Source organism: Oreochromis aureus, linkage group 7 (genome assembly GCF_013358895.1).
Source record: "Oreochromis aureus strain Israel breed Guangdong linkage group 7, ZZ_aureus, whole genome shotgun sequence".
Taxonomy (NCBI): Eukaryota; Metazoa; Chordata; class Actinopteri; order Cichliformes; family Cichlidae; genus Oreochromis; species Oreochromis aureus.
In genome coordinates, this window is record NC_052948.1 from 13023780 (window position 1) to 13046253 (window position 22474).

At 38.7% G+C, this 22474-nt stretch overlaps 4 protein-coding genes across 9 annotated transcripts; 1 reads left to right on the forward strand and 3 right to left on the reverse strand.

The window, feature by feature from the left end:
• The first annotated feature begins 274 nt into the window (after nucleotides 1–274).
• bnip2 (BCL2 interacting protein 2) lies at nucleotides 275–11863 on the forward strand. 6 transcript variants are annotated; one of them, XM_039615104.1, is made up of 12 exons: nucleotides 275–1324; nucleotides 3816–3911; nucleotides 4032–4099; nucleotides 6070–6246; nucleotides 7648–7830; nucleotides 8442–8544; nucleotides 8619–8750; nucleotides 8877–8963; nucleotides 9064–9162; nucleotides 9775–9831; nucleotides 10400–10427; nucleotides 11073–11863. In XM_039615104.1, the coding sequence occupies exons 1-11, from the start codon at nucleotides 960–962 to the stop codon at nucleotides 10410–10412; spliced, it is 1380 nt and encodes a 459-aa protein (XP_039471038.1). In that variant the 5' UTR covers nucleotides 275–959; the 3' UTR covers nucleotides 10413–10427; nucleotides 11073–11863. The 6 variants fall into 6 exon arrangements, with proteins under 6 accessions (XP_039471038.1, XP_039471039.1, XP_031603185.1 ...); XM_039615105.1 differs by having other exon boundaries at nucleotides 9775–9810; XM_031747325.2 differs by lacking the exon at nucleotides 10400–10427 and having other exon boundaries at nucleotides 275–686; nucleotides 878–1324.
• An 876-nt stretch (nucleotides 11864–12739) lies between these two features.
• Nucleotides 12740–14151, reverse strand: LOC116326258 (beta-1,3-galactosyl-O-glycosyl-glycoprotein beta-1,6-N-acetylglucosaminyltransferase 3-like). Its single transcript, XM_031747457.2, has one exon. It carries the CDS (start codon nucleotides 14141–14143, stop codon nucleotides 12860–12862), a length of 1284 nt encoding a protein of 427 aa, XP_031603317.2. The 5' UTR covers nucleotides 14144–14151; the 3' UTR covers nucleotides 12740–12859.
• Nucleotides 14152–15131: 980 nt separating this feature from the next.
• On the reverse strand, nucleotides 15132–16366 carry LOC120440821 (beta-1,3-galactosyl-O-glycosyl-glycoprotein beta-1,6-N-acetylglucosaminyltransferase 3-like). Its single transcript, XM_039614146.1, is given in 2 exon segments — nucleotides 15132–15280; nucleotides 15283–16366. Coding segments are annotated over 2 exon segments (1233 nt in total).
• A 1041-nt stretch (nucleotides 16367–17407) lies between these two features.
• Nucleotides 17408–18643, reverse strand: LOC116326260 (beta-1,3-galactosyl-O-glycosyl-glycoprotein beta-1,6-N-acetylglucosaminyltransferase 3-like). Its single transcript, XM_031747458.2, has one exon. The coding sequence runs from the start codon at nucleotides 18641–18643 to the stop codon at nucleotides 17408–17410; it is 1236 nt and encodes a 411-aa protein (XP_031603318.2).
• Between the last annotated feature and the right edge of the window lie 3831 nt (nucleotides 18644–22474).

Here is a 22474-nt window from a genome sequence, read left to right on the forward strand (position 1 = left end):
TTTATCTACATTTTACTAACTTTATTTTATGTGGGACACCCAAAAAGAAGTTTCAGTTTTGAAAATAGAATATCATTATGTAACTCGTGGTCACAGCGGGCCAGTTAAAAGAAAAGCTTACAGTGCACCAAAATGACATTTTAATTAAATTTAGCGTGCTTTTGTGTGCTTGCACATAAAAAATAAATTCATAAATTTTACACGTAACCACGAACTGGGTCGTTTATGCCGAAGAACCTGCAGGAAACACAACTGGCAACTCCGCTGACCATAAACTGTATGCATATACACTATGATAGAGCTAGGCGTTGTTAGCAAACAGTTAACTTCTGCCGTTTAGTAGCCGAGGCTCGTGTGTCGGCAAATTAAAAGGAAGTAGTCTTTGTATTTAACATGGGTCCAAGAAAAGACTGTCCTTACGTTGAGCTGTAGTTGATAACTGCCGAAATATTTCTTTTTTAGCTCATAGACGGCGTTAATTGGAATACAAAGCTTGTTTTGTCGTGGCTAAACTTTGCTAGCTCCAAAGCTAGCCTGACTGAATGTGTTACGTCCACCGGAGAGCCCTCTGGACTTGGAGGAAGGAAGGAAGGAAACTGATAAGTGGGATAACTGCGCACCTATGCTCCTGCAAAGCTAGAACTCTATAGGACTCTTGAGTTAACACCGTGACGCATTTAGAAAAGGTGACTATCTGTAGACTTAGCGTGATATTTGACACTGTTTGGTTAATGAGATATGCTGTTAGTTGGCATAGCTAGCTGCTAGCGCCACGTCTCTGGGCTAGCTGTACAGCAGACGAGAGCTATCCTGTTAGCCACAAACTTCCAAAGAAGTTGTGTAAGTCAGATTTTTCTTTCTGGTTGATTTGGTCAAGGAGCTGAACGGTGATTAAAGCATTTCACGGTCGGACTCTTTAACTCTGATCTGCTGTACCACCGGGACAACCGGAGAAACTTATGGCATCGGATGTGATTGAGAGTGAAGCGGTGCTGAAGGGTGTAAGTGATATGAATTTGAACAATAGCAGCCCAGATACTGTCACACCCAGGGGGACTCTTGAGGATTTGGGAAACAGACAGACGTCCAGCCCGTCATCATCCGGTGTATCGGGAGAAGGCGATGACGAGGAAACAGACGAATTGCAAAATAGCACAGCTTCTGCTGCAGAAAAGGGCGAAGAGGAGTTTCAAGACAGTCTAACCAAAACAAGCGGTACGCCACAGGAAAGGAAGACTCCAGACAATGTGCAGAAACAACGAGGAAAAAGCTCTACCCCGGTGAGCGTTCCCCAGTCACGCTCACCAGCTGGAGCCACTGGAAGGTGTGTATTTGGACATTTTTGTGTTTTCCTTACATAGAAGCAAACTATGAAAACATTAGCACAGATATGGTTTAGTCACTCCCAGAGTCAAACGATACTTTTGTCGGTGGTTCTAAAGTGGACGTAGGTGTACATGTGACTGTGTTTGTGTGTCTGCCTTTGTGTTGGTTATAGCGCAGTGTAACGACCTGTGTCAGTTGGGATAGGCCAAAGAGCGTTGTATCATGGCCTACAGTCTGTGAAATGTATCTCATACATGTCTCTCATGGATGATAACAAGCCATTTTCAGCCAGAAAAGTATCCCTGTCATAAAGTAGAAGCTGAAATCAGTTTTTGGCAGAGTGACTTTTATATATCCTTTTATTTATTCTGGTAGAAAGTCTCGTTGACATTAAAAATTCAATTTTCAAGAGGGAAGGGGGAATTGCAACAAATGTAACATTTCTTTAAAGCTTTTTTAATTGGCTGACTGGCTGGGTTGGTTATAATATAGAACACAGAGTAGGTACAATATTGCAGAATCATACAACCAGGTCATTACTTTATTTTATATATAACCCCCTTTTTTAAATTCTGCTCATGACAGCCTGTTCATCAACTTAAGTAAAGATATTAGATGCATAAAAAAGAACACAGAGAAATTGGCAGTCACTTTTTAGCACAACACTGGTCCTCTTCAGGAGGATGTGTCAAAGGTATGGATTTCAGAATTGACAAGCAACCTATCCTTAACCATTTTTGTCAATACATATTGTTTACTGGGAGCCAATCACTCCTGCGTCTTCATTCCACTTCTCTTATTAGATATTTGTCAGTAAAGTCTTTTGTGCAGCAAAAAATAAGCAACTTGACATGGTGTGGATACTCGAGCTCTAAAACATTTCTAAACTATTTTTAAAAAATAATTAAAAACACACACCTATAAGTACAATTTTTTTGCAGTAATCTTGAAAATTGCTTGTCCAGGAGTCAACTTCCAAAAATGTCATCATTTAACCTCAGAGTTCATCTGCATCTTTGTAGCACTCGTATTGTGCTCTAAAAATATTTGTTTTCAACATCTTGCCAGAAACTGTTGGAACCCAGCCATCCCGAAACTAATTCAGGACCATTAGATTACTTTGGAGATCTTAAGTTCAGAAAAAGCTGTTTCAGTTTAGCCAAACCGTTCATATACAAAGGTTTGTCTAACTTCTGAACTGGTTAAGATGTGAAATTGATAGTTTTCTCTACTTATAGATATTAGTGCACTTTGCTCTACACCTCTGAGGGCTGTATTTTTTAACGCTTGATCAGCCATTTTATTGGAAGTATTGTGAATATTAATTGGAGGGAGCTATAAAGCTAATAAAGAATAGTAACAGACTTAAACCTTTCACATAACTAAAACAGGAAAAAAAAACGCAGCAAAAATAAATGTAGATGCAACGATAATCTTATAATAATCTTGTATTTGTTTCATTTATGTTGAAGTTATGAAGACAAAAAATGACTTCTCATTTAACTGGTAACACATTTAATTTTGCCTTGAGCTTTATTTAAACAAATTAGCATTCCATCTTTAAAGTTTTCCATAGTTGAACCATCCCCCACTGATTTTCAAACATGTATTTCATATGATTACTTTTGTCTCATGTTAAGACATTTTATTAATTGAAAACGCAGGCAATGAGGATAAGCTTCCTTTTAGGTTGCTTTAATCATTAAAAGCCAATTGCTACAGTTGCTCTACTTTGTTGGTAATGAATAGATAAAGATAATTTTTTTTCCTTTAGTAAACATGAATGTGACACTGCATAGTAGTGACATGTAAAGAAGATTTTAGTTTTGCAATTATTAGTAATATTGATGGGTGAATCAATACTTAGAGGCTCTGGTGCCTTCATTGTAAGGGTCAAAGATATTTTTCATCTCCTTACAGTTCTTGGGGTCAAAAATTACTCAAAAATGCCAACCCTGTTTTGGACCTGCAGACCTGTAAATGTATATTGATTCTGTAAGTTGGCAGCATTTTGAGTATTAGAGGACTGTGTTTTTTTGGTACCTTTTACATTAGTATAGCTTAAGTAAAATTCCTTGTCAGTTTAATAATTTAAAATCGAATTGATTTGTTTCGAATAAATCCAGTTATTATGGCAGATGTTCTTCCTTCATTATTCGTACAGTGTATGCTCATGTGCTTTTGTGTAGCCAAGTGTACCTATTATACACTGACTTTTTGAAGATTTTAATTGATGATGTATTAGCCCAAGGACAAAAATTGCCTTACTTTCAGCACATCAGGAGTGCTTCTGCATTTTCCCCTTAATCATTTTAAGACTAAAAAAGTCATTGTTTTAAGATGCCCAATTACACGTTTGGATTTCACAGATAATCTCTGCTTGCCCTCCTCCTGATCTTGATACATTTTCGAGTGCAAGACAACAATTGAGCAGTTAGATTGTTAACCATAACAGATTGTTCAACCTTTTTTCCCCTTTTCATTCCCAGCCTTGAGCGTCAAGAGTCAGTTGCCACAACAGAAGCCCGCCTCAGAATGGAAGGAGTTGAACTTAAGGAAGAGTGGCAGGATGAGGACTTTCCACGGTACTGTGTCAATCACACTTAAATCATGCTTCATAGCTTTGCGTCACATGTTTGGGTTTTTCAAAGTCCCATTAACCGTGAACCCGCTGAATGTATCATTATCTTTTGTATGAATGTTAGGCCCCTCCCAGAGGAAGAGGAGCTTGAAGATGAGCTTTTTGCAGGAGCTTCTGAAGCAGGAAACCCTGGTAATGAAAACACAATATTGTTCTTTTGCATTGCTACAGTCACAAACAGAACACTAAACAACAAAGTTTTTGCATTTTAAAATGCACATATCCATATGGAAGTTAAGAGAGATACTGGTTGCTCTTCCATTCATGTGCATTCAGCTGAAACTGGTCTGAGGAGTCTAAGCTTGAGATGGTCTTTTTAGTACAAAATCCTCTCAGGTATTCTTTTCTTTGCCAAGCTGCAGTGGAATGATGTTCACTGAAACCAAAATTTCCATTTTAAAAAGACTGTAAATGTTGAAAGTGGCACTTCATTTCTATAGTAGTCAAGCTTCACATGAGTGTTTTTTCATAAACAAGCTCTGTGACGTACCAAAGCACAGTATTAAACTGGCTCTGGAGCTGTTTAAATACTTTAGTACTCATTATCTCTGGCATTGTCAGTTCTGCTTTTATTGTTATAGAAAATTGGAAAAGAGATTTCCTTTTTGTTATTAGTATATAAACATTGTTATTGTTAATGTCAATTTCAATTTTATTCATATAGCACATTTCATGACATGTAAACTCAATGTTATAAAAGATGAAAACAAAAAAATTTGACAAAGAAATACAAGTTAACACACACTCACACACTGTGTGCTGAGCTACGGCCAGGTGTTAGAGCAGGATAACCTACTAATCAGATGGTTGGTGGTTCAATCCCCATGTGCTCCATCTGCATACCAAATATTCCTGATGCATCCATTGAAGTATGAATGTGTGTGAATGTTAGATGCTTGTGTGAATGGTTGAATGAGGTAAGATGTGTAAAGCGGTTTGAGTGCTCAGAGTAGAAAAGTGCTATATGAGGACCAGTCCATTTACCATTTACACACACACACACACACACACACACACACACACACACACACACACACACACACACACACACACACACACACACACACACAGAAACACACAGTTATTAATTGTAAGCCTCAAGAAGAAGAATAAAATGTTTTTGAATTTGTTATTGAATGTAAACAAAGTTGTAATTGCCTCAAGTCAGCTTTTTCCACAAAACAGGACCACAGCAACTAAAAGCACCCTCAGCACACTTGGCACTAATTCTTTGAACCATTAAAATGTCTGCACCTGATGGGCTGAGAGGTCTAATTGGGTTATAGATACTGAGGAAGTCAGAGATCTACTGTTGAGCCAAACCATTGAGGGCTTTATGCACTAATAGAAGGATTTTAAAGGTAATTCTGTACTGAACTGGGGCAGATAAAATGACTTCAAAGTTGGGGTAATGTGTTCAAACTTCTGAGTATGTGTATAGGTTCTGGCTGCATTCTGAACAAGCTACTGATGATTTGGATAATCTGCCAAATAGAGCATTACAGTAGTTTAATTTCCCCAGTATGAATACATGGATTAATTGCTTTGAGCCAGATTCAAAAAAGAATTTCCCAACACAGCATATTTTATTGCATATTTCTAACTATTATTGGATATTTTCCCTCCACAAATTATTAAATCTTCTTTTCTGTTTTTGTCTTTAAATAACAATTTTAAAAAGAGAATTCTTGGTATTAGCAGTAGAAAGTTTTTATCATTTCTTTTATAAAGAAAACTAGTAAGACTGCACATTGAAAATACTGTCAAAATAAAAAGCCCTGCATTCATTTTTAGTTGAAAATGATCTTTGAACAGTTTATTTTCAGCAAAAAGTTATTCCATAGCTTTTAGTATTACAGCATATGATGCACACACACATTAAAATAAGTACCAACAAGAATACTGCCTATGCCTTAGGTTAAAATGGCTCTTCCTACCAACCCATGATACCAATCCCTACTTAAACAAGAGACGCACCAGAAGAGAACTGCTCACCACATGTAATCACTGTGTTATCTCTGACCTGAAAAAGCTTGAACCTTTCAATAAGCTGTTCTCACAGTAGACTGTATAATCATTATTGATTTGGCATCCTACCCTAGGCTACACAGTGAACCATGGCAAGAAGACTAAGAAAAAACTTGCAGCTCCAGACATCAGTCTCACTCTTGACCGCAGTGAAGGTTCTCTTCTCTCTGACGAGCTGGATGAAAGCACAGAGCTAGACCTCAGTGACATGGACACGCCTTCGGACAACAGCAATGAATTTGAATGGGAAGGTAGGAATTTTATATAATGCAAAGACTAATTAAAAATATTGGTCTGGTACTTGGTAACCTTTAACCCTCATTTTTTTCACTTTGCTTATTTAAAGGCAGATGTTAAACATCGTCTTTTAGATCAGGCCTAATTAGGATATTATTTTCACAACAAACAGAAGCTTTCCAGTCTTTTTTTTTTTTTTTTAATTTCTGGGTTCTTGTGTCCATGTGCATTTTTCTTCCTGTATGTTTTACAGGTTTGCTTAGGCAGCTGACTGCCTGCATTGTGGTTAAAATATGCTTTGTTGTTTTTTGTTTCCACACTGCTGCCTTCCTCTTTTTCACTTGGAAGAATTGTTTCCATTCTCTGCCTGGAAACAGGCTGCAGAACAGCAACAGGTTTCTCTCTTCCTGGTGGTAAGGTCTTTTGGACAGCTGTCTTTTATTGTTCAAACAAATCAAGATTTTTTTTTTTGTTTGGTTTTTTGTTTGGTTTGTTTTGTTCCTCCCCACCATATTTCAGACCCTTTCATTTTTACTTAATATATTTGATTCCCCTCCCCCTTTCTTTCAATTGTTCCTGTTTGAGTAAACAATAGCAGGTTATCACTTAATGGTGAAATTGTTGGCCATTTTGTCCTGTTTGATTATCAGTTATTCAGTGAGACAATTTAAAAGCATTGAAATTTCAGAGAATGACTACTGGAACAAGAAAACTTCATTGATCTCTGTACGAAAATTGATTTGTCACAGTTGCTTAACACAGTAATAAAAGAGTAAATGCCTTAAGCATAAAACTTAAATTAAACTTGTATTAAGTTATATTGTTCCAAAATCAGACAAGACATGAGACCAGACAATTAGAATTAAATTAAATTGAGAAGATTTTGGTCCTCTTCACACAAACACACTCAAGTTTGTCCGTTTGATTTCATCTCACGGTTTGATAAGTTTTGATTTGCTTGTTGCATGCTTGATATCATGTGATCATGTGAGTACTTTCCTTGATGTCTGCGTCATGATGAACTTGACATCCTGCACAACATGCAGCTATACTGTAAATCTTACAAACGATCCTCAGACATCCTTGGGCATTTGAGCAAATGCAGCACTCTACAGTAGCAGTGTGTTTTGCTTTTGCTTTCCCACAGGAAATTATGAATTTTCTCCCCAGAAAAAGTGAAGTGGGCATATGGAATTGAGGATGTGAATGTTGGTGTTGATTCAGAGAAAGAACATCCCTCAAGATACACAAGATTAAAGCAAGGAAATAAATGTGCATATGATTTGAAAGTTAAAATACAAATTATCAAGTGATCTCAAAATTGCATCACATTTGATCAAAAAGAATCTGATTTGAATCACGTGCTAAGTTTGCAGCATTCAAGCTGTTAGTTTAACTTGCCTCTTCTCCTTCAGATGATCTTCCTAAGCCAAAACCCACAGAACTACTACAGAAGGGCGTGGAGTCAGTTCACGAGTATTCGGCCTCTGAGGAGAGGGAAGACAGTCGACGCTGGAAGATGCTTCGTATTGGAGACCAGGAGCACAGAGTGGACATGAAGGCCATTGAACCTTACAAGAGAGTCATCAGCCATGGAGGTCAGTACCACTGAAGTACCTCTAGTAGCAAGTCTTGAAACTTTACATACAATTTGGCAGCAGCTCACTGTACTTATTAGAAGTCTTATTTTTAAGGCCCTCTGTAAATAAATTCTGAGTGATTCCTAATCTTAATTTCAGCAGCAGCCAGGACATGAAAACTACATTTATAGAGTCATCAGTGAAATCTGACAACAAAGACACTTAGGTATATCTGCCCCAGCTTGAGGCTTAAAAAGCTTTCATCACACAGGTTGCACTTTTACAAAACGTTGATTCACAAGATTATGGCTTCATTAACGGTTAAATCCAGTGATGACACAATCAAAGCCATAGTCTGGCTCCTCCCACCAGAGCAAAGAACAAATGCCATGCTAATTGATGTTATAGACACAGTAAGCCAGAAAAAATGTTATGATTGGCTCATATTTTACTCGATCGGTTCTTTGGAGGCAGCAGCGGATGAATGCAGGATGAATATACTGTATTACACTTTTGACATGATTCAATCACTGTGTGTATTCACAGTATGAATTCCTTTTTTTTTTTTTCCTGTCAAAGCTTTTTAATATTAAAAAATTACTTTGTGGCATTTGAATCTCTCATTGCAGGTTACTATGGAGACGGTTTGAATGCCATAATTGTGTTTGCTGTGTGCTTTATGCCGGAGAGCAATCAGCCAAATTACAGATACATCATGGAGAATTTATTCAAGTGAGTTTTTATTTGAAATTTAGTTTCATCACGCATTTTAGAGAGCTGTGTCTGATGGGATATTCTTGTTTCAGGTACGTCATTGGCACACTGGAGCTTTTGGTTGCTGAGAACTATATGATTGTGTATTTAAACGGGGCGACATCTCGGAAGAAGATGCCAACTGTTGGCTGGCTTAGAAAGTGCTATCAGCAGATTGATAGGAGGTGAGCGAGTTGCACAACTTGGAACACTGGTTTTTAAAAGACAGACAATATGAGAACGTAGATATTTGGGTCACTTCAGACAAATAGGCATCAGATGGTAACACCTGTCCTCACTCTTCTGTACAGGCTACGGAAGAACCTGAAATCCTTGATAATCGTACACCCCTCTTGGTTTATTCGCACCCTGCTGGCACTCACCAAACCTTTCATAAGGTAACTGTAATGTTAAAAAGGTAATTAAAAATCAAAGACATTCGTGGTGTAGTCTCTTTATTCTAACTGTTTCTGATTTTTTTTTTTTTTTTTTCCACAGCTCCAAATTTAGTCAGAAAATCAAGTACGTGTACAGCTTGTCAGACCTTGCTGAACTGGTTCCAATGGAGTATGTGTCCATACCAGATTGTATCAAACAGTAAGTATGTGACATATCAACGTCAGAATTTTGATTTAGGCGCTCTGATCACATAAAAAAAGCTTTTTTGTAGCACTGATGTCTGTGTTGCATTATTGTCGTTTTCCTCCATGGTAAGGGTAGGCCGTAAGTTAGCTGTGTCCCACTGACCTAAATGTGAACACTGCGTCATTAAACAGGAGATACTGTACAAAGCCCATAAGCATTATTATCATTATTATTATTATTATTATTATTATTATTATATATGCATGATTCAATGTTACGATGGCAAAATGTTGTCACATCACTACATATTGCTTCCAGTGTATACAAAGCTTAAGTAATTGTTTTGTAAGTATTCTATAAGCCGCTGTTAAATATTGTAATCTTCATTTCTTTGCTAATACGCATAATTTTTGAGCTGCACTACAAATTACTCATACTGTCTTCATCTTTGAGTCTCTGCATGTGACAAATCTTGTATTGTCACGGCATTTAAAAAGGCAGCACAAATAACTCATCTTGACTCAGTGAACCTCAGTAAAATGTTTTTCTCTTTTGAATCTGTGGTTGCTGTCGGCTGTGTGTTTCTTCTTCTGCCTAACCCGATTTCCCTGCCCCCTTCTTAAGGTTTGACGAGGAAAAAAATAGGAAAAGCCGTAAAAGGTATATGCACTTTCACCCAGGGTCAGTTTCCGCATCTTCTGCATTATAAAACTAACAGAGAAATGATGAGTTGGCTTTCAGAAATGCACCAAGACACCTAACTTTCTTCTGCATTTTCATAGTTGGATGATTTCCAGTTACTGCTTGTCCCGAATCAACAGCTTTCCTCTTCAATGCCCCACATGTTCATCTGATTTGATTCAGGATTTACCTTCCTAATTAACAGATTGAGAGTACATTTTTTTTTGGTCTCCAAAAAATAGGTGACTTGGTGATTATTTAACCAACTAAATATTTTCTGAGCCACTTTTGTGGAGATCATCCCCAAAAAACTATTGTGTTTACATTTATTACCTCAAAGTATATCAGCTACCTTAAAATTGTTTTCAGCACTTTATAGTTTTGTTTGTTTTTTAAAGCTGCAGAGCGTGCTTGCTCACAGCTTATACTAGCTGTCACAAGTCATAACTTCACAAGCTATATGAAGATAAGGTTTCGAGGAAGCTGAATGTGTTGCTGCTTGTTGAGGTAAAAAAAAAAAGCCAGGGCATTAAGTTGCACTTACTCGCATTTATCTTGTGAAAAACAGGCTCATATTTTGAGGAGGTTGATGTTTGGTAAGTTTGTTCGCGTGTACAAATGAATGGGGTCAGTAAGGAAGTAGCTCGCCTTAGTCACTGTGGTTTTTTGGTTGCACTGCAGCCGTGTCCTCACATGGTTTAGTAACTGGCTCTCACTGAACACACGGTTTGTTCACTCTCACAGCTCTTTGCATGAGTCACTGCTTTCCCGCTGCCTGCTGACTTTTGGTAATTGCCACCTCTTTCAGTCTTAATATTCTGCTTATTGTTGATTCAACAATGACCACTCAGGAAGAAATGGTATTCAGCAAGACAAATGCTTTTCTGGCAATATTAAATATATTTTTACTGCTAAAGTAGAAGCCAAAGTAGAAATTTTTCACTTTTCAATGGAAACAGGAAACTTGTTACGATACAGCTGGTACTGATCTTTGTACTGATCAGACATTTTAAGAAGTTGCATATATACAAATTATATATACATGTATATATAATATATACAAATTGGGATTTGTATATATTTTAGTGTTTTACATTTTTTTAAATTGGGCAAATTGGTCCAGTGAGTCTGATCATTTTTATACATTCCTGTGTATAGAAATAATCCTGACACCAAAAAATCCCATTTTGATGGTGTTACAGATTTTGTACAGTTTTAATGACCACTAAATCTGTCTGCAGAATCGATCAGGACATGCACGGCAAAACGGAGAGCGCAGCTGCTACTGTCCCGGAGTGACCTGGCTCACGCTTCGAGACGTGGAAAGGAACGATGAAGAATGTTGAGGACTGCAGCCATTCATGTTTGTTTTCTGGGTGATGGGACTGGAGGCTTCTTTGCATCAAGAAAGTGCCTTTTTGAAATGATGCTGCCTGTTACATGTTGGAACTTTTTTTTTTTTTTCTTTTTGCTGCATTTCTGTGTCAACCAGTTTGATCTGCAGCACTGTGTCCACATGCTGTCATAAATGTTTTAATCCTTTTTTAGTTACTCCTGTATCTCATGTCAAACTAAGCGCATTGGTTTTCCTGTAGCTACTGGTGTATGTACACTATTTGAGGCACTCTTGTTACAAGTGGTTGATGCATGTTCTACTTTATTACATTTAAAATTATATATTTATATTCAAAAGGTGTCAAAGGAAATAAATTAATATATTTTTATGATGGATCTGATTTTAAACTGCGTATTAGGTCACTGACTCACTGAGTGGCATTGGATAGAACACGTTTAATGGCATCTTGTTCACTGTTCACTGCTGATGTTCTCTGTTAAAATCCTGCCTGGGGAAAGTAAATCTTTGTTTTTATTTTATCTTTTTTTTTTTTCTATCTTTTTTGTTTTTTGGTCCCTCACTTGAATGTACTGTTTTTGCTTGAGGGTGAACACTTGTGAAAGAAACTATCTGAACCAAGGATGTAAGTCTTTATTTTCTCATTTCCTTCAAAGTAAAGCCATGGATCCATTCTGATTGCTTTGTATCTTTTATTATTGTTGTTATTATTAGTTTTAAATCTTTTTTTAATGCAAAATTTTCAGGAATATCAAGATAGTTTTTGCACTACAATAGTTCTGTAGTGGTCAAAAGTATGTTTGACAGGAAATGAGAATATACAAAAACAAAAACACACTATAAGGCAACATCCACTCAGCTATTAATTGTATATATGGAAATACAAATGTAGCCTAATGCAGTTGTTCTGCAATAAATGTGCTAAGTTAACTACCTGGTAATTGCAAGGACAAAATCAGAGAAACCTGTTTAAATGCAATAAAAATACAATATACTTAAAAAGAAAAGACTCGAATTTTAAATGATCTGTAGCGAAAGTTTAATAGACATACTTTAAGCAATGTTTTTCTCCTTTGCGTGTCTCTTCTGCTATACTTGGGCTCCACTAGATGGCACTGCAATTACAGATTTCACTGACATGAAACTATTAACGCTTTGACAAGAATGACAAGAAGGCCTGAAAGAAGTAACAGTGACAGCCACAGGATTTTACATTTACATGACTAAATTTTTGGTATAAATTATTGCTATTCTGAAAAAAACCTAATTCATCATAGCTGTTCAAAGAGCAGGTTACAACACCTCCCTACATTTTTATCTTTTTAACTCACTAAAGGCAAAAATAAAACCCCCAAAAACATTTTATGTAAATCTAGCAATAGCACAGAAACAACCACAGGGTTTTAGGTATTACATGATCCACATTTTAGATGTTTCTCAATATTTTGAGAAAGATTAAGTCATTGCTCAGTTGTTAATGCTGCTTGGCTTTAGGCGACCACTCCAGCTCTCTACCTTCCTTCTCAAATCACATTCTGCTAAAGGCAATGAAAAAAATCTTAATATAAATCTTTATAATAATTTATGTAAATCTCAAAAACTACATTTCAATGCCATGATATTTACTTAAATAACTCATATATCATAAATTACTCTTTTAAATCATTGTAAGTATTACACAATGGTCACATTTTCCTGAGTGAACAGTGGGTCATGGCCTAAAGCTTTGAAACGCAGGACTGATTCCAGACACCTTATGGCAACATCATCAACCTCTGAATCAAACTTATTTGCAAACAGGTGGTGTTGTTTCAGGAGCCATGGGAGGTCACCAACTCCATACACACAAACAGCTCTTTTGTTAACACCAGTGCATGGGTAATATGGGGCTCCCTTATTCATATCTCCTGCTAAATATGACCACTTCACTGCACGAGCCAAAGCTAGCATGTCTGACATGTCATACTTCCCATTTTGGGGCACTGACCCAGGAACAGAGGGCATCCTCTGTAGGGTGGCCCACAAGTGCTCATCAGGGCTGTATGTGTCCTTCTCCCACTCCAGAAACTTCTGAACCTCTCTGTCCTTCATCACATGTTCCACAAAAGCTCTTGTGACCACAAAGTAGGCATTTCCTGAGAACATGGGGATGCTGATTGGTGGGTCACCTTTCCTCACATTTGTGTTGATAACACTGTTTGTGATATTGTGGTGATACTGCCAACGACGTTTCTTGGAGCCAGAAGTCGCTTCAGACTCCATGCTGTTCCTCCCATTGAGAAACTTCAGTGCCCTCACCATCTCTCTGTTTGTTTTGATGGGGAAGTCTGTCCCACAGGTGTTAAGCAGGTACCTCCAGTTGATGTGAGTATTTAGCAGATCTTCCATGCAATTCAGATCTGCCTGTACTCTGAACCACGAGGCATATACCACTCTTACTAATTTACTGGCTACAAACACATTGGGAAAGCATGAAGCAATCGCACCCACAGCCTTCTTGAATGTTGCAGAGGATTTCTGGTCCACGTGTACACAGTAGATGTTCTGAGGAGCATAAACAGCTCGTAGAAGCCGCTCAAACATCTCAATCTTGTCATGGATCACCATGGAGTATGCAATGGGGAAATCTTTCTCTTCCTCACTGAGAGGAACTGTGATGAAACCTCTTTTTTCAATATAAGCTTGACAGTCCACAGTTGCATTAATGTAGAAGTCCTCAGAAAAAACATTCTTCTTTTGCCTGGATGACAGAAGCCCTTCTAATTCACCTTCCTTACCTTTCACATCACCAGTGATAATAGCTGAACAACCAGGCAGATCAGCTGAGAACCGAGGAGATATTTGCAGATCAGATGGTGACTGCTCATCAGAGCCAAATCCCCAAAGAGCGAAAGAAAGGAACAAAACCATCAAGATAAGAAAAAGAGCTCTTAACATACGACCCTTTGTAAAATACATATCCTTGTTTGAAGGGGACTGCCACACAGGTGACTTTGTCTTCACTGCAGGTTACAGTTCGACTAAATGGTGAGAGGCTGCACCGTGGGGAGGTGTGTCAAGCTAAGGCGGAGACAATAAAAATATTACCTGGAAGGTTATGCTTATTACATCTTACAGCATCAGCAGTGCTGATGTCACTGATACACCAGTGGAAATTCAAACAGATTATATTTTCAGGATGACAGTTTATAACACGCTGGTGTGTTTCAAGGTGTACTGAGTGCATCAATTAGAAATATTTTATTTCTATTTACAACAAATCATGCAAACTTCACTTACAAATTTAATATCAAGTTGAAAAAAATATATACATTCACACAAACTTGTAACTTTTCAGACATTACGCGCGTCTAAGAAATTGCATTATACAGATACGGGCACTCCATAGAGGAAATATTCACCTGAAGTCGAAAGAAACCTACCAAAGCAAATTAACTCTGCATTCTCTTTTGATCATTAACCATTTTAACTTTGACTACTTGTCCGTCTTGATACTGAGCATCCATGATACATACCTCACGGTGAGCTGTCGATGCATCTGAGGCATTAACATTTTGATCATAGAATTTAAAAAACACAAGAAAACAATGCCGCAGTACCAACCACAGGCTTTTAGATATTACATGACTGATATGTTAGGCGATGTTTCTTAATATTTTGACAACAGATGGACTCTCTCATAGCTCAAATATTAATGCTGAATGGCTTTAGGACCTTTGCTTCATGTCACTCCATGTCTCTGCCTTCATGTTACCTCATCACATCACTATCTATTAAAGGCAATGAAAAAAAATCTTAATATAAATCTTTATAATAATTTATTTAAATCTCAAAACCAAATATCAATGCCATGATATTTACTTGATTTGATATACCTTTATTAGTCCCACAAGGGAAATTTCATAACTTGAATATAATAAATTACACTTTTAAATCATTGTAAGTATTACACAATGGTCACATTTTCCTGATTGGACAATGGGTCATGGCCTAAAGCTTTGAAACGCAAGATTGATTCCAGACACCTTATGGCAACATCATCAACCTCTGGATCAAACTTATTTGCAAACAGGTGGTGTTGTTTCAGGATCCATGGAGGTCACCAACTCCATACACACAAACAGCTCTTCTGTAAACACCAGTGCATGGGTAATATGGGGCTCCCTTATTCATATCTCCTGCTGAATACCACCAATTCACTGCACGAGCCAAAGCTACCATATCTGACATGTCATACTTCCCATTTTGGGGCACTGACCCAGGAACAGAGGGCATCCTCTGTAGGGTGGCCCAAAAGTGCTCATCAGGGCTGTACGTGTCCTTCTCCCACTCCAGAAACTTCTGAACCTCTCTGTCCTTCATCACATGTTCCACAAAAGCTCTTGTGACCACAAAGTAGGCATTTCCTGAGAACATGGGGATGCTGATTGGTGGGTCACTTTTCCAGACATTTGTGTTGATAACACTGTTTGTGATATTGTGGTGATACTGCCAACGACCTTTCTTGTGTCCAGGAGTGGCTTCAGACTCCATGCTGTTCCTTCCATTGAGAAACTTCAGTGCCCTCACCATCTCTCTGTTTGTTTTGATGGGGAAGTCTGTCCCACAGGTGTTAAGCAGGTACCTCCAGTTGATGTGAGTATTTAGCAGATCTTTCATGCAATTCAGATCTGCCTGTACTCTGAACCACGAGGCATATACTACTGTTTCTAATTTACTGGCTACAAACACATTGGGAAAGCATGAAACAATCGCAGCCACAGCGTGCCTGAATGTTGCAGAGGATTTCTGGTCCACGTGTACACAGTAGATGTTCTGAGGAGCATAAACAGCTCGTAGAAGCCGCTCAAACATCTCAATTTTCTCATGGATCACCATGGAGTATGCAATGGGGAAATCTTTCTCTTCCTCACTGAGAGGAACTGTGATGAAACCTCTTTTTTCAATGTAAGCTTGACAGTCCACAGTTGCATTAATGTAGAAGTCCTCAGAAAAAACATTCTTCTTTTGCCTGGATGACAGAAGCCCTTCTAATTCACCTTCCTTACCTTTCACATCACCAGTGATAATAGCTGAACAACCAGGCAGATCAGCTGAGAACTGAGGAGGTATTTGCAGATCAGATGGTGACTGCTCATCAGAGCCAAATGTCCAAAGAGCGAAAGAAAGGAACAAAACCATCAAGGTAAGAAAAAGAGCTCTTAACATACGACCCTTTGTGAAATACATATCCATCTTTGAAAGGGACTGCCACACAGGTGACTTTGTCTTCACTGCAGGTTACAGTTCGACTAAATGGTGAGAGGCTGCACCGTGGGGAGGTGTGTCAAGCTAAGGCGGAGACAATAAAAATATTACCTGGAAGGTTATGCTTATTACATCTTACAGCATCAGCAGTGCTGATGTCACTGATACACCAGTGGAAATTCAAACAGATTATATTTTCAGGATGACAGTTTATAACACGCTGGTGTGTTTCAAGGTGTACTGAGTCAATCAGTTAGAAAAGATTTTATTTCTATTTACAATAAATCATGCAAACTTCACTTACAAATTTAATATCAGGTTGAAAAAAATCTATACATTCACACAAACTTGTAACTTTTCAGACATTACTCGCGTGTCTAAGAAATTGCATTATACAGATACGGGCACTCCATAGAGGAAATATTCACCTGAAGTCGAAAGAAACCTACCAAAGCAAATTAACTCTGCATTCTCTTTTGATCATTAACCATTTTAACTTTGACTACTTGTCCGTCTTAATACTGAGCATCCATGATACATACCTCACGGTGAGCTGTCGATGCATCTGAGGCATTAACATTTTGATCATAGAATTTAAAAAACACAAGAAAACAATGCCGCAGTACCAACCACAGGCTTTTACATATTACATGACTGATATGTTAGGCGATGTTTCTTAATATTTTGACAACAGATGGACTCTCTCATAGCTCAAATATTAATGCTGAATGGCTTTAGGACCTTTGCTTCATGTCACTCCATGTCTCTGCCTTCATGTTACCTCATCACATCACTATCTATTAAAGGCAATGAAAAAAAATCTTAATATAAATCTTTATAATAATTTATTTAAATCTCAAAAACCAAATATCAATGCCATGATATTTACTTGATTTGATATACCTTTATTAGTCCCACAAGGGGAAATTTCATAACTTGAATATAATAAATTACACTTTTAAATCATTGTAAGTATTACACAATGGTCACATTTTCCTGATTGGACAATGGGTCATGGCCTAAAGCTTTGAAACGCAAGATTGATTCCAGACACCTTATGGCAACATCATCAACCTCTGGATCAAACTTATTTGCAAACAGGTGGTGTTGTTTCAGGATCCATGGGAGGTCACCAACTCCATACACACAAACAGCTCTTCTGTAAACACCAGTGCATGGGTAATATGGGGCTCCCTTATTCATATCTCCTGCTGAATACCACCAATTCACTGCACGAGCCAAAGCTACCATATCTGACATGTCATACTTCCCATTTTGGGGCACTGACCCAGGAACAGAGGGCATCCTCTGTAGGGTGGCCCAAAAGTGCTCATCAGGGCTGTATGTGTCCTTCTCCCACTCCAGAAACTTCTGAACCTCTCTGTCCTTCATCACATGTTCCACAAAAGCTCTTGTGACCACAAAGTAGGCATTTCCTGAGAACATGGGGATGCTGATTGGTGGGTCACTTTTCCAGACATTTGTGTTGATAACACTGTTTGTGATATTGTGGTGATACTGCCAACGACCTTTCTTGTGTCCAGGAGTGGCTTCAGACTCCATGCTGTTCCTTCCATTGAGAAACTTCAGTGCCCTCACCATCTCTCTGTTTGTTTTGATGGGGAAGTCTGTCCCACAGGTGTTAAGCAGGTACCTCCAGTTGATGTGAGTATTTAGCAGATCTTTCATGCAATTCAGATCTGCCTGTACTCTGAACCACGAGGCATATACTACTGTTTCTAATTTACTGGCTACAAACACATTGGGAAAGCATGAAGCAATCGCACCCACAGCCTTCTTGAATGTTGCAGAGGATTTCTGGTCCACGTGTACACAGTAGATGTTCTGAGGAGCATAAACAGCTCGTAGAAGCCGCTCAAACATCTCAATTTTCTCATGGATCACCATGGAGAATGCAATGGGGAAATCTTTCTCTTCCTCACTGAGAGGAACTGTGATGAAACCTCTTTTTTCAATGTAAGCTTGACAGTCCACAGTTGCATTAATGTAGAAGTCCTCAGAAAAAACATTCTTCTTTTGCCTGGATGACAGAAGCCCTTCTAATTCACCTTCCTTACCTTTCACATCACCAGTGATAATAGCTGAACAACCAGGCAGATCAGCTGAGAACCGAGGAGGTATTTGCAGATCAGATGGTGACTGCTCATCAGAGCCAAATGTCCAAAGAGCGAAAGAAAGGAACAAAACCATCAAGATAAGAAAAAGAGCTCTTAACATACGACCCTTTGTAAAATACATATCCTTGTTTGAAGGGGACTGCCACACAGGTGACTTTGTCTTCACTGCAGGTTACAGTTCGACTAAATGGTGAGAGGCTGCACCGTGGGGAGGTGTGTCAAGCTAAGGCGGAGACAATAAAAATATTACCTGGAAGGTTATGCTTATTACATCTTACAGCATCAGCAGTGCTGATGTCACTGATACACCAGTGGAAATTCAAACAGATTATATTTTCAGGATGACAGTTTATAACACGCTGGTGTGTTTCAAGGTGTACTGAGTCAATCAGTTAGAAAAGATTTTATTTCTATTTACAATAAATCATGCAAACTTCACTTACAAATTTAATATCAGGTTGAAAAAAATCTATACATTCACACAAACTTGTAACTTTTCAGACATTACTCGCGTGTCTAAGAAATTGCATTATACAGATACGGGCACTTCATAGAAGAAATATTCACCTGAAGTCGAAAGAAACCTACCAAAGCAAATTAACTCTGCATTCTCTTTTGATCATTAACCATTTTAACTTTGACTACTTGTCCGTCTTGATACTGTGGATCCATGATACATACCTCAGTTAGGGTGAGCTGTCGATGCATCTGAGGCTGTGATAGCTGCACTTACAGCCACACAGTGGTAATACCCACCATGTTAGTGTAGAGGCTTATAAGTAACATTGCATTCACATTTGTCTTTCTTTAAATATAGGAATTAATTTACAGGACAATAAATAACTGGTTTTGGTTTAGAATTAACTCACATATCCAAATAACACTGCATTCTAAAATAAGTGCGCACATTTTGGTTTACACTGTTATGTATGATTAATCTTTTGTTTTCTGAGTTACCTTAGTTGCAGCTGCTCCAATCCCTTGATTGAGGAGCCAAGAGGTGGAAAAGGGGCGGAGCGAGCTTTGATGGAAGACTGCAAATTGGTTCATGCCATAACTCGGGACCATGGGGAGGGAACTGGGCCCTGTTTCAGAAAGCGGGTTTAGAAAACTCAGAGTTAAAAATGATACTCAGGGTTGAGTAACCCCGAACTGTCGGGAGCATGCATGGCAAAACATAGTCGACAGAGTCAATGCGTGAGTGTTAATTTAAACATTGATCTAGGGATTTCCACCCATTTAACACGTTATTTTATTATATTTCATTTTATTTTTTATTTTATACATTTTATTTTGTGATGTGATGTGAGCGCAGGTGCAACCCAACAGGCCCCAAACGTTCCTGGCAGCAAGTAAAAATGAAATATTAAAATATAGTCCAAACAGGTAAGGTGTAATTGTATTATGAGCCATAGTGCTTGGTCTGTTTGTCCTATGTAAATCAATTACAGTTAGAGGCTACATTAATTTTCTTTCTGTAAGCACTTGAAATTATCTGAGCACATTACAAGTACATATTTGCTTACTCTGTATGCTCAAATGTGACCCGTTATAGCCAACAGAAAAAAAGCGGAGGCCCGAAAAACAGGTGGGGGCTGATGTTATTCAAATAAATCTATAATTTATTTGAATAACATCCTCAGGCCTTATATGAGCTAAATAAATTATAGATTTATTTGAATAACTGAAAAACGGTAACGTTCACACAGAAAATCATCAGGAAATGATAAAATGTCCAAACGCGCTCTAATCACTCTCTCCCGGCGGAGAGCTCTCATGGAGAATTTGGGCTTCAACATCTACTGGCTCTTCAAGGAAGGGTACGCCATGTCTGACACTTCCTACAGTCAGGTTTCCGACAAAGAGGCGGAGAAAGTCAGGGTTAGTTGAAGTAAACCTACTAGGGGGCAGGTTAGCTTCACGGAGTGTGTCGTCATAGTAACTCACTCAGAATTAATCTAAACTTGCTTTGTGAAACCGAAAACCCAGAGTTTTCGTTAACTCAGGGTATACTTACTCAGAGTTTGCACTAAACCGGCTTTCTGAAACAGGGCCCAGGAGTTCATTATGTTCGGTTTAGTTAGGTTTTGTGTGTTTTACCCCTTCTCGTGTTTTTGTGGGCTGATCAGCCACTATTTAAGTTTCCCCTTTGTCTCGTTAAGTTAGGTCAGTTTGTTTGAGTTATCAGTAGTGTTGTCAACTTTGAGTAGAGTTCTGTTATTTTGATCTCTTTTATGGGCCCAAGATTTTGATTCTTTTTGTATGATTTAACCAATTATGTTTTGGGGTTAAATAAAAAATCCTTTTTTTTTTGGACTTTAACCTGTGCCTAAGTTTCTTTCGCTGCTCGGTCCATCACAGAGGCATTAACATTTTGATCCTAAAATTAAAAACACAAGAAAACAGTGGCACAGTAACAACCACAGGCTTTTACATATTACATGACTGATATGTTAGTCGATGTTTCTTAATATTTTGACAAAAGATGGACTCTCTCATAGCTTAAGTATTAATGCTGCATGGCTTTTGGACCTTTGCTTCGTGTCACTCCATGTCTCTGCCTTCCTGTTACCTCATCACATCACTATCTATTAAAGACAATGAAAAAAATCTAAATATAAATCTTTATAATAGTTTATTTAAATCTCAAAAACTACATATCAATGCCATGATATTTACTTAAATAACTCGAATATCATAAATTACACTTTTAAATCATTGTAAATATTAAACAATGGTCACATTTTCCTGAGTGAACAATGGGTCATGGCCTAAAGCTTTGAAACGCAAGACTGATTCCAGACACCTTATGGCAACATCATCAACCTCTGGATCAAACTTGTTTGTAAACAGGTGGTGTTGTTTCAGGAGCCATGGGAGGTCACCAACTACATACACAAACAGATCTTCTGTAAACGCAGAGGATTGCAGAGGATTTCTGGTCCACGTGTACACAGTAGATGTTCTGAGGAGCATAAACAGCTCGTAGAAGCCGCTCAAACATCTCAATTTTCTCATGGATCACCATGGAGTATGCAATGGGGAAATCTTTCTCTTCCTCACTGAGAGGAACTGTGATGAAACCTCTTTTTTCAATGTAAGCTTGACAGTTCACTGTTGCATTAATGTAGAAGTCCTCAGAAAAAATATTCTTCTTTTTCCTGGATGCCAGAAGCCCTTCTAATTCACCTTCATTACCTTTCACATGTCCAGTGATAATAGCTGAACAAGCTCAGTCCCTCCAAGGTATTTAGGACCATCTCCCCTCACCACACTCCCTGCCAGTAGCTGATGCCCTCAGACGTTGGTGTGTTGGTGGTTCTTGGTGTCCGGGGCTGAGCGCTCAGGTATGTACCGGCTCACTCCTGGTGGCTGCTTGGCAGAGCCTGATGCCCGTGGCTCGGTTGGGCCCCTTCCAGGGGGGTAGGGAGCCCTCAGGCCTCTGGGCCTGGGCTCAGTCCACTCTGGCGCAGCTGGCTGCTGGTAGCCCCCTCTGGCTTCTGCTCCGTGGCTGCTAGGTGACCCCTCATCTGGGGCTCTCCTCAGCTCTTCCCAGGAGGGTGGCATGGTTGCCCCTCTGATGGTCCTCCTCGGGCTCTCACACTCTGGGGCCTCTGGATGTCTAGGGCTTGGATCTTCTCCATGCCTGCCTCATGCCCTGGGGGACGGGGCTAAGGCTCCCTATACCCTCTAGCAGATCGTTAATTGGAGAAACCTTTTGAATACAACATCTTGATGCATGCTCAATCATCCAGGCTAGTAAATCCCCAAAGTTTGATTCTGTTCATCTGGATGTAGCGTTTTCAGTAGGAGAAACGTTTCATCACTCATCCAAGTGACTTCTTCAGTCTCAGCTGACTGCAGGTTTCCCCACTCTTATAAATAGTACATTGCACAATGACTG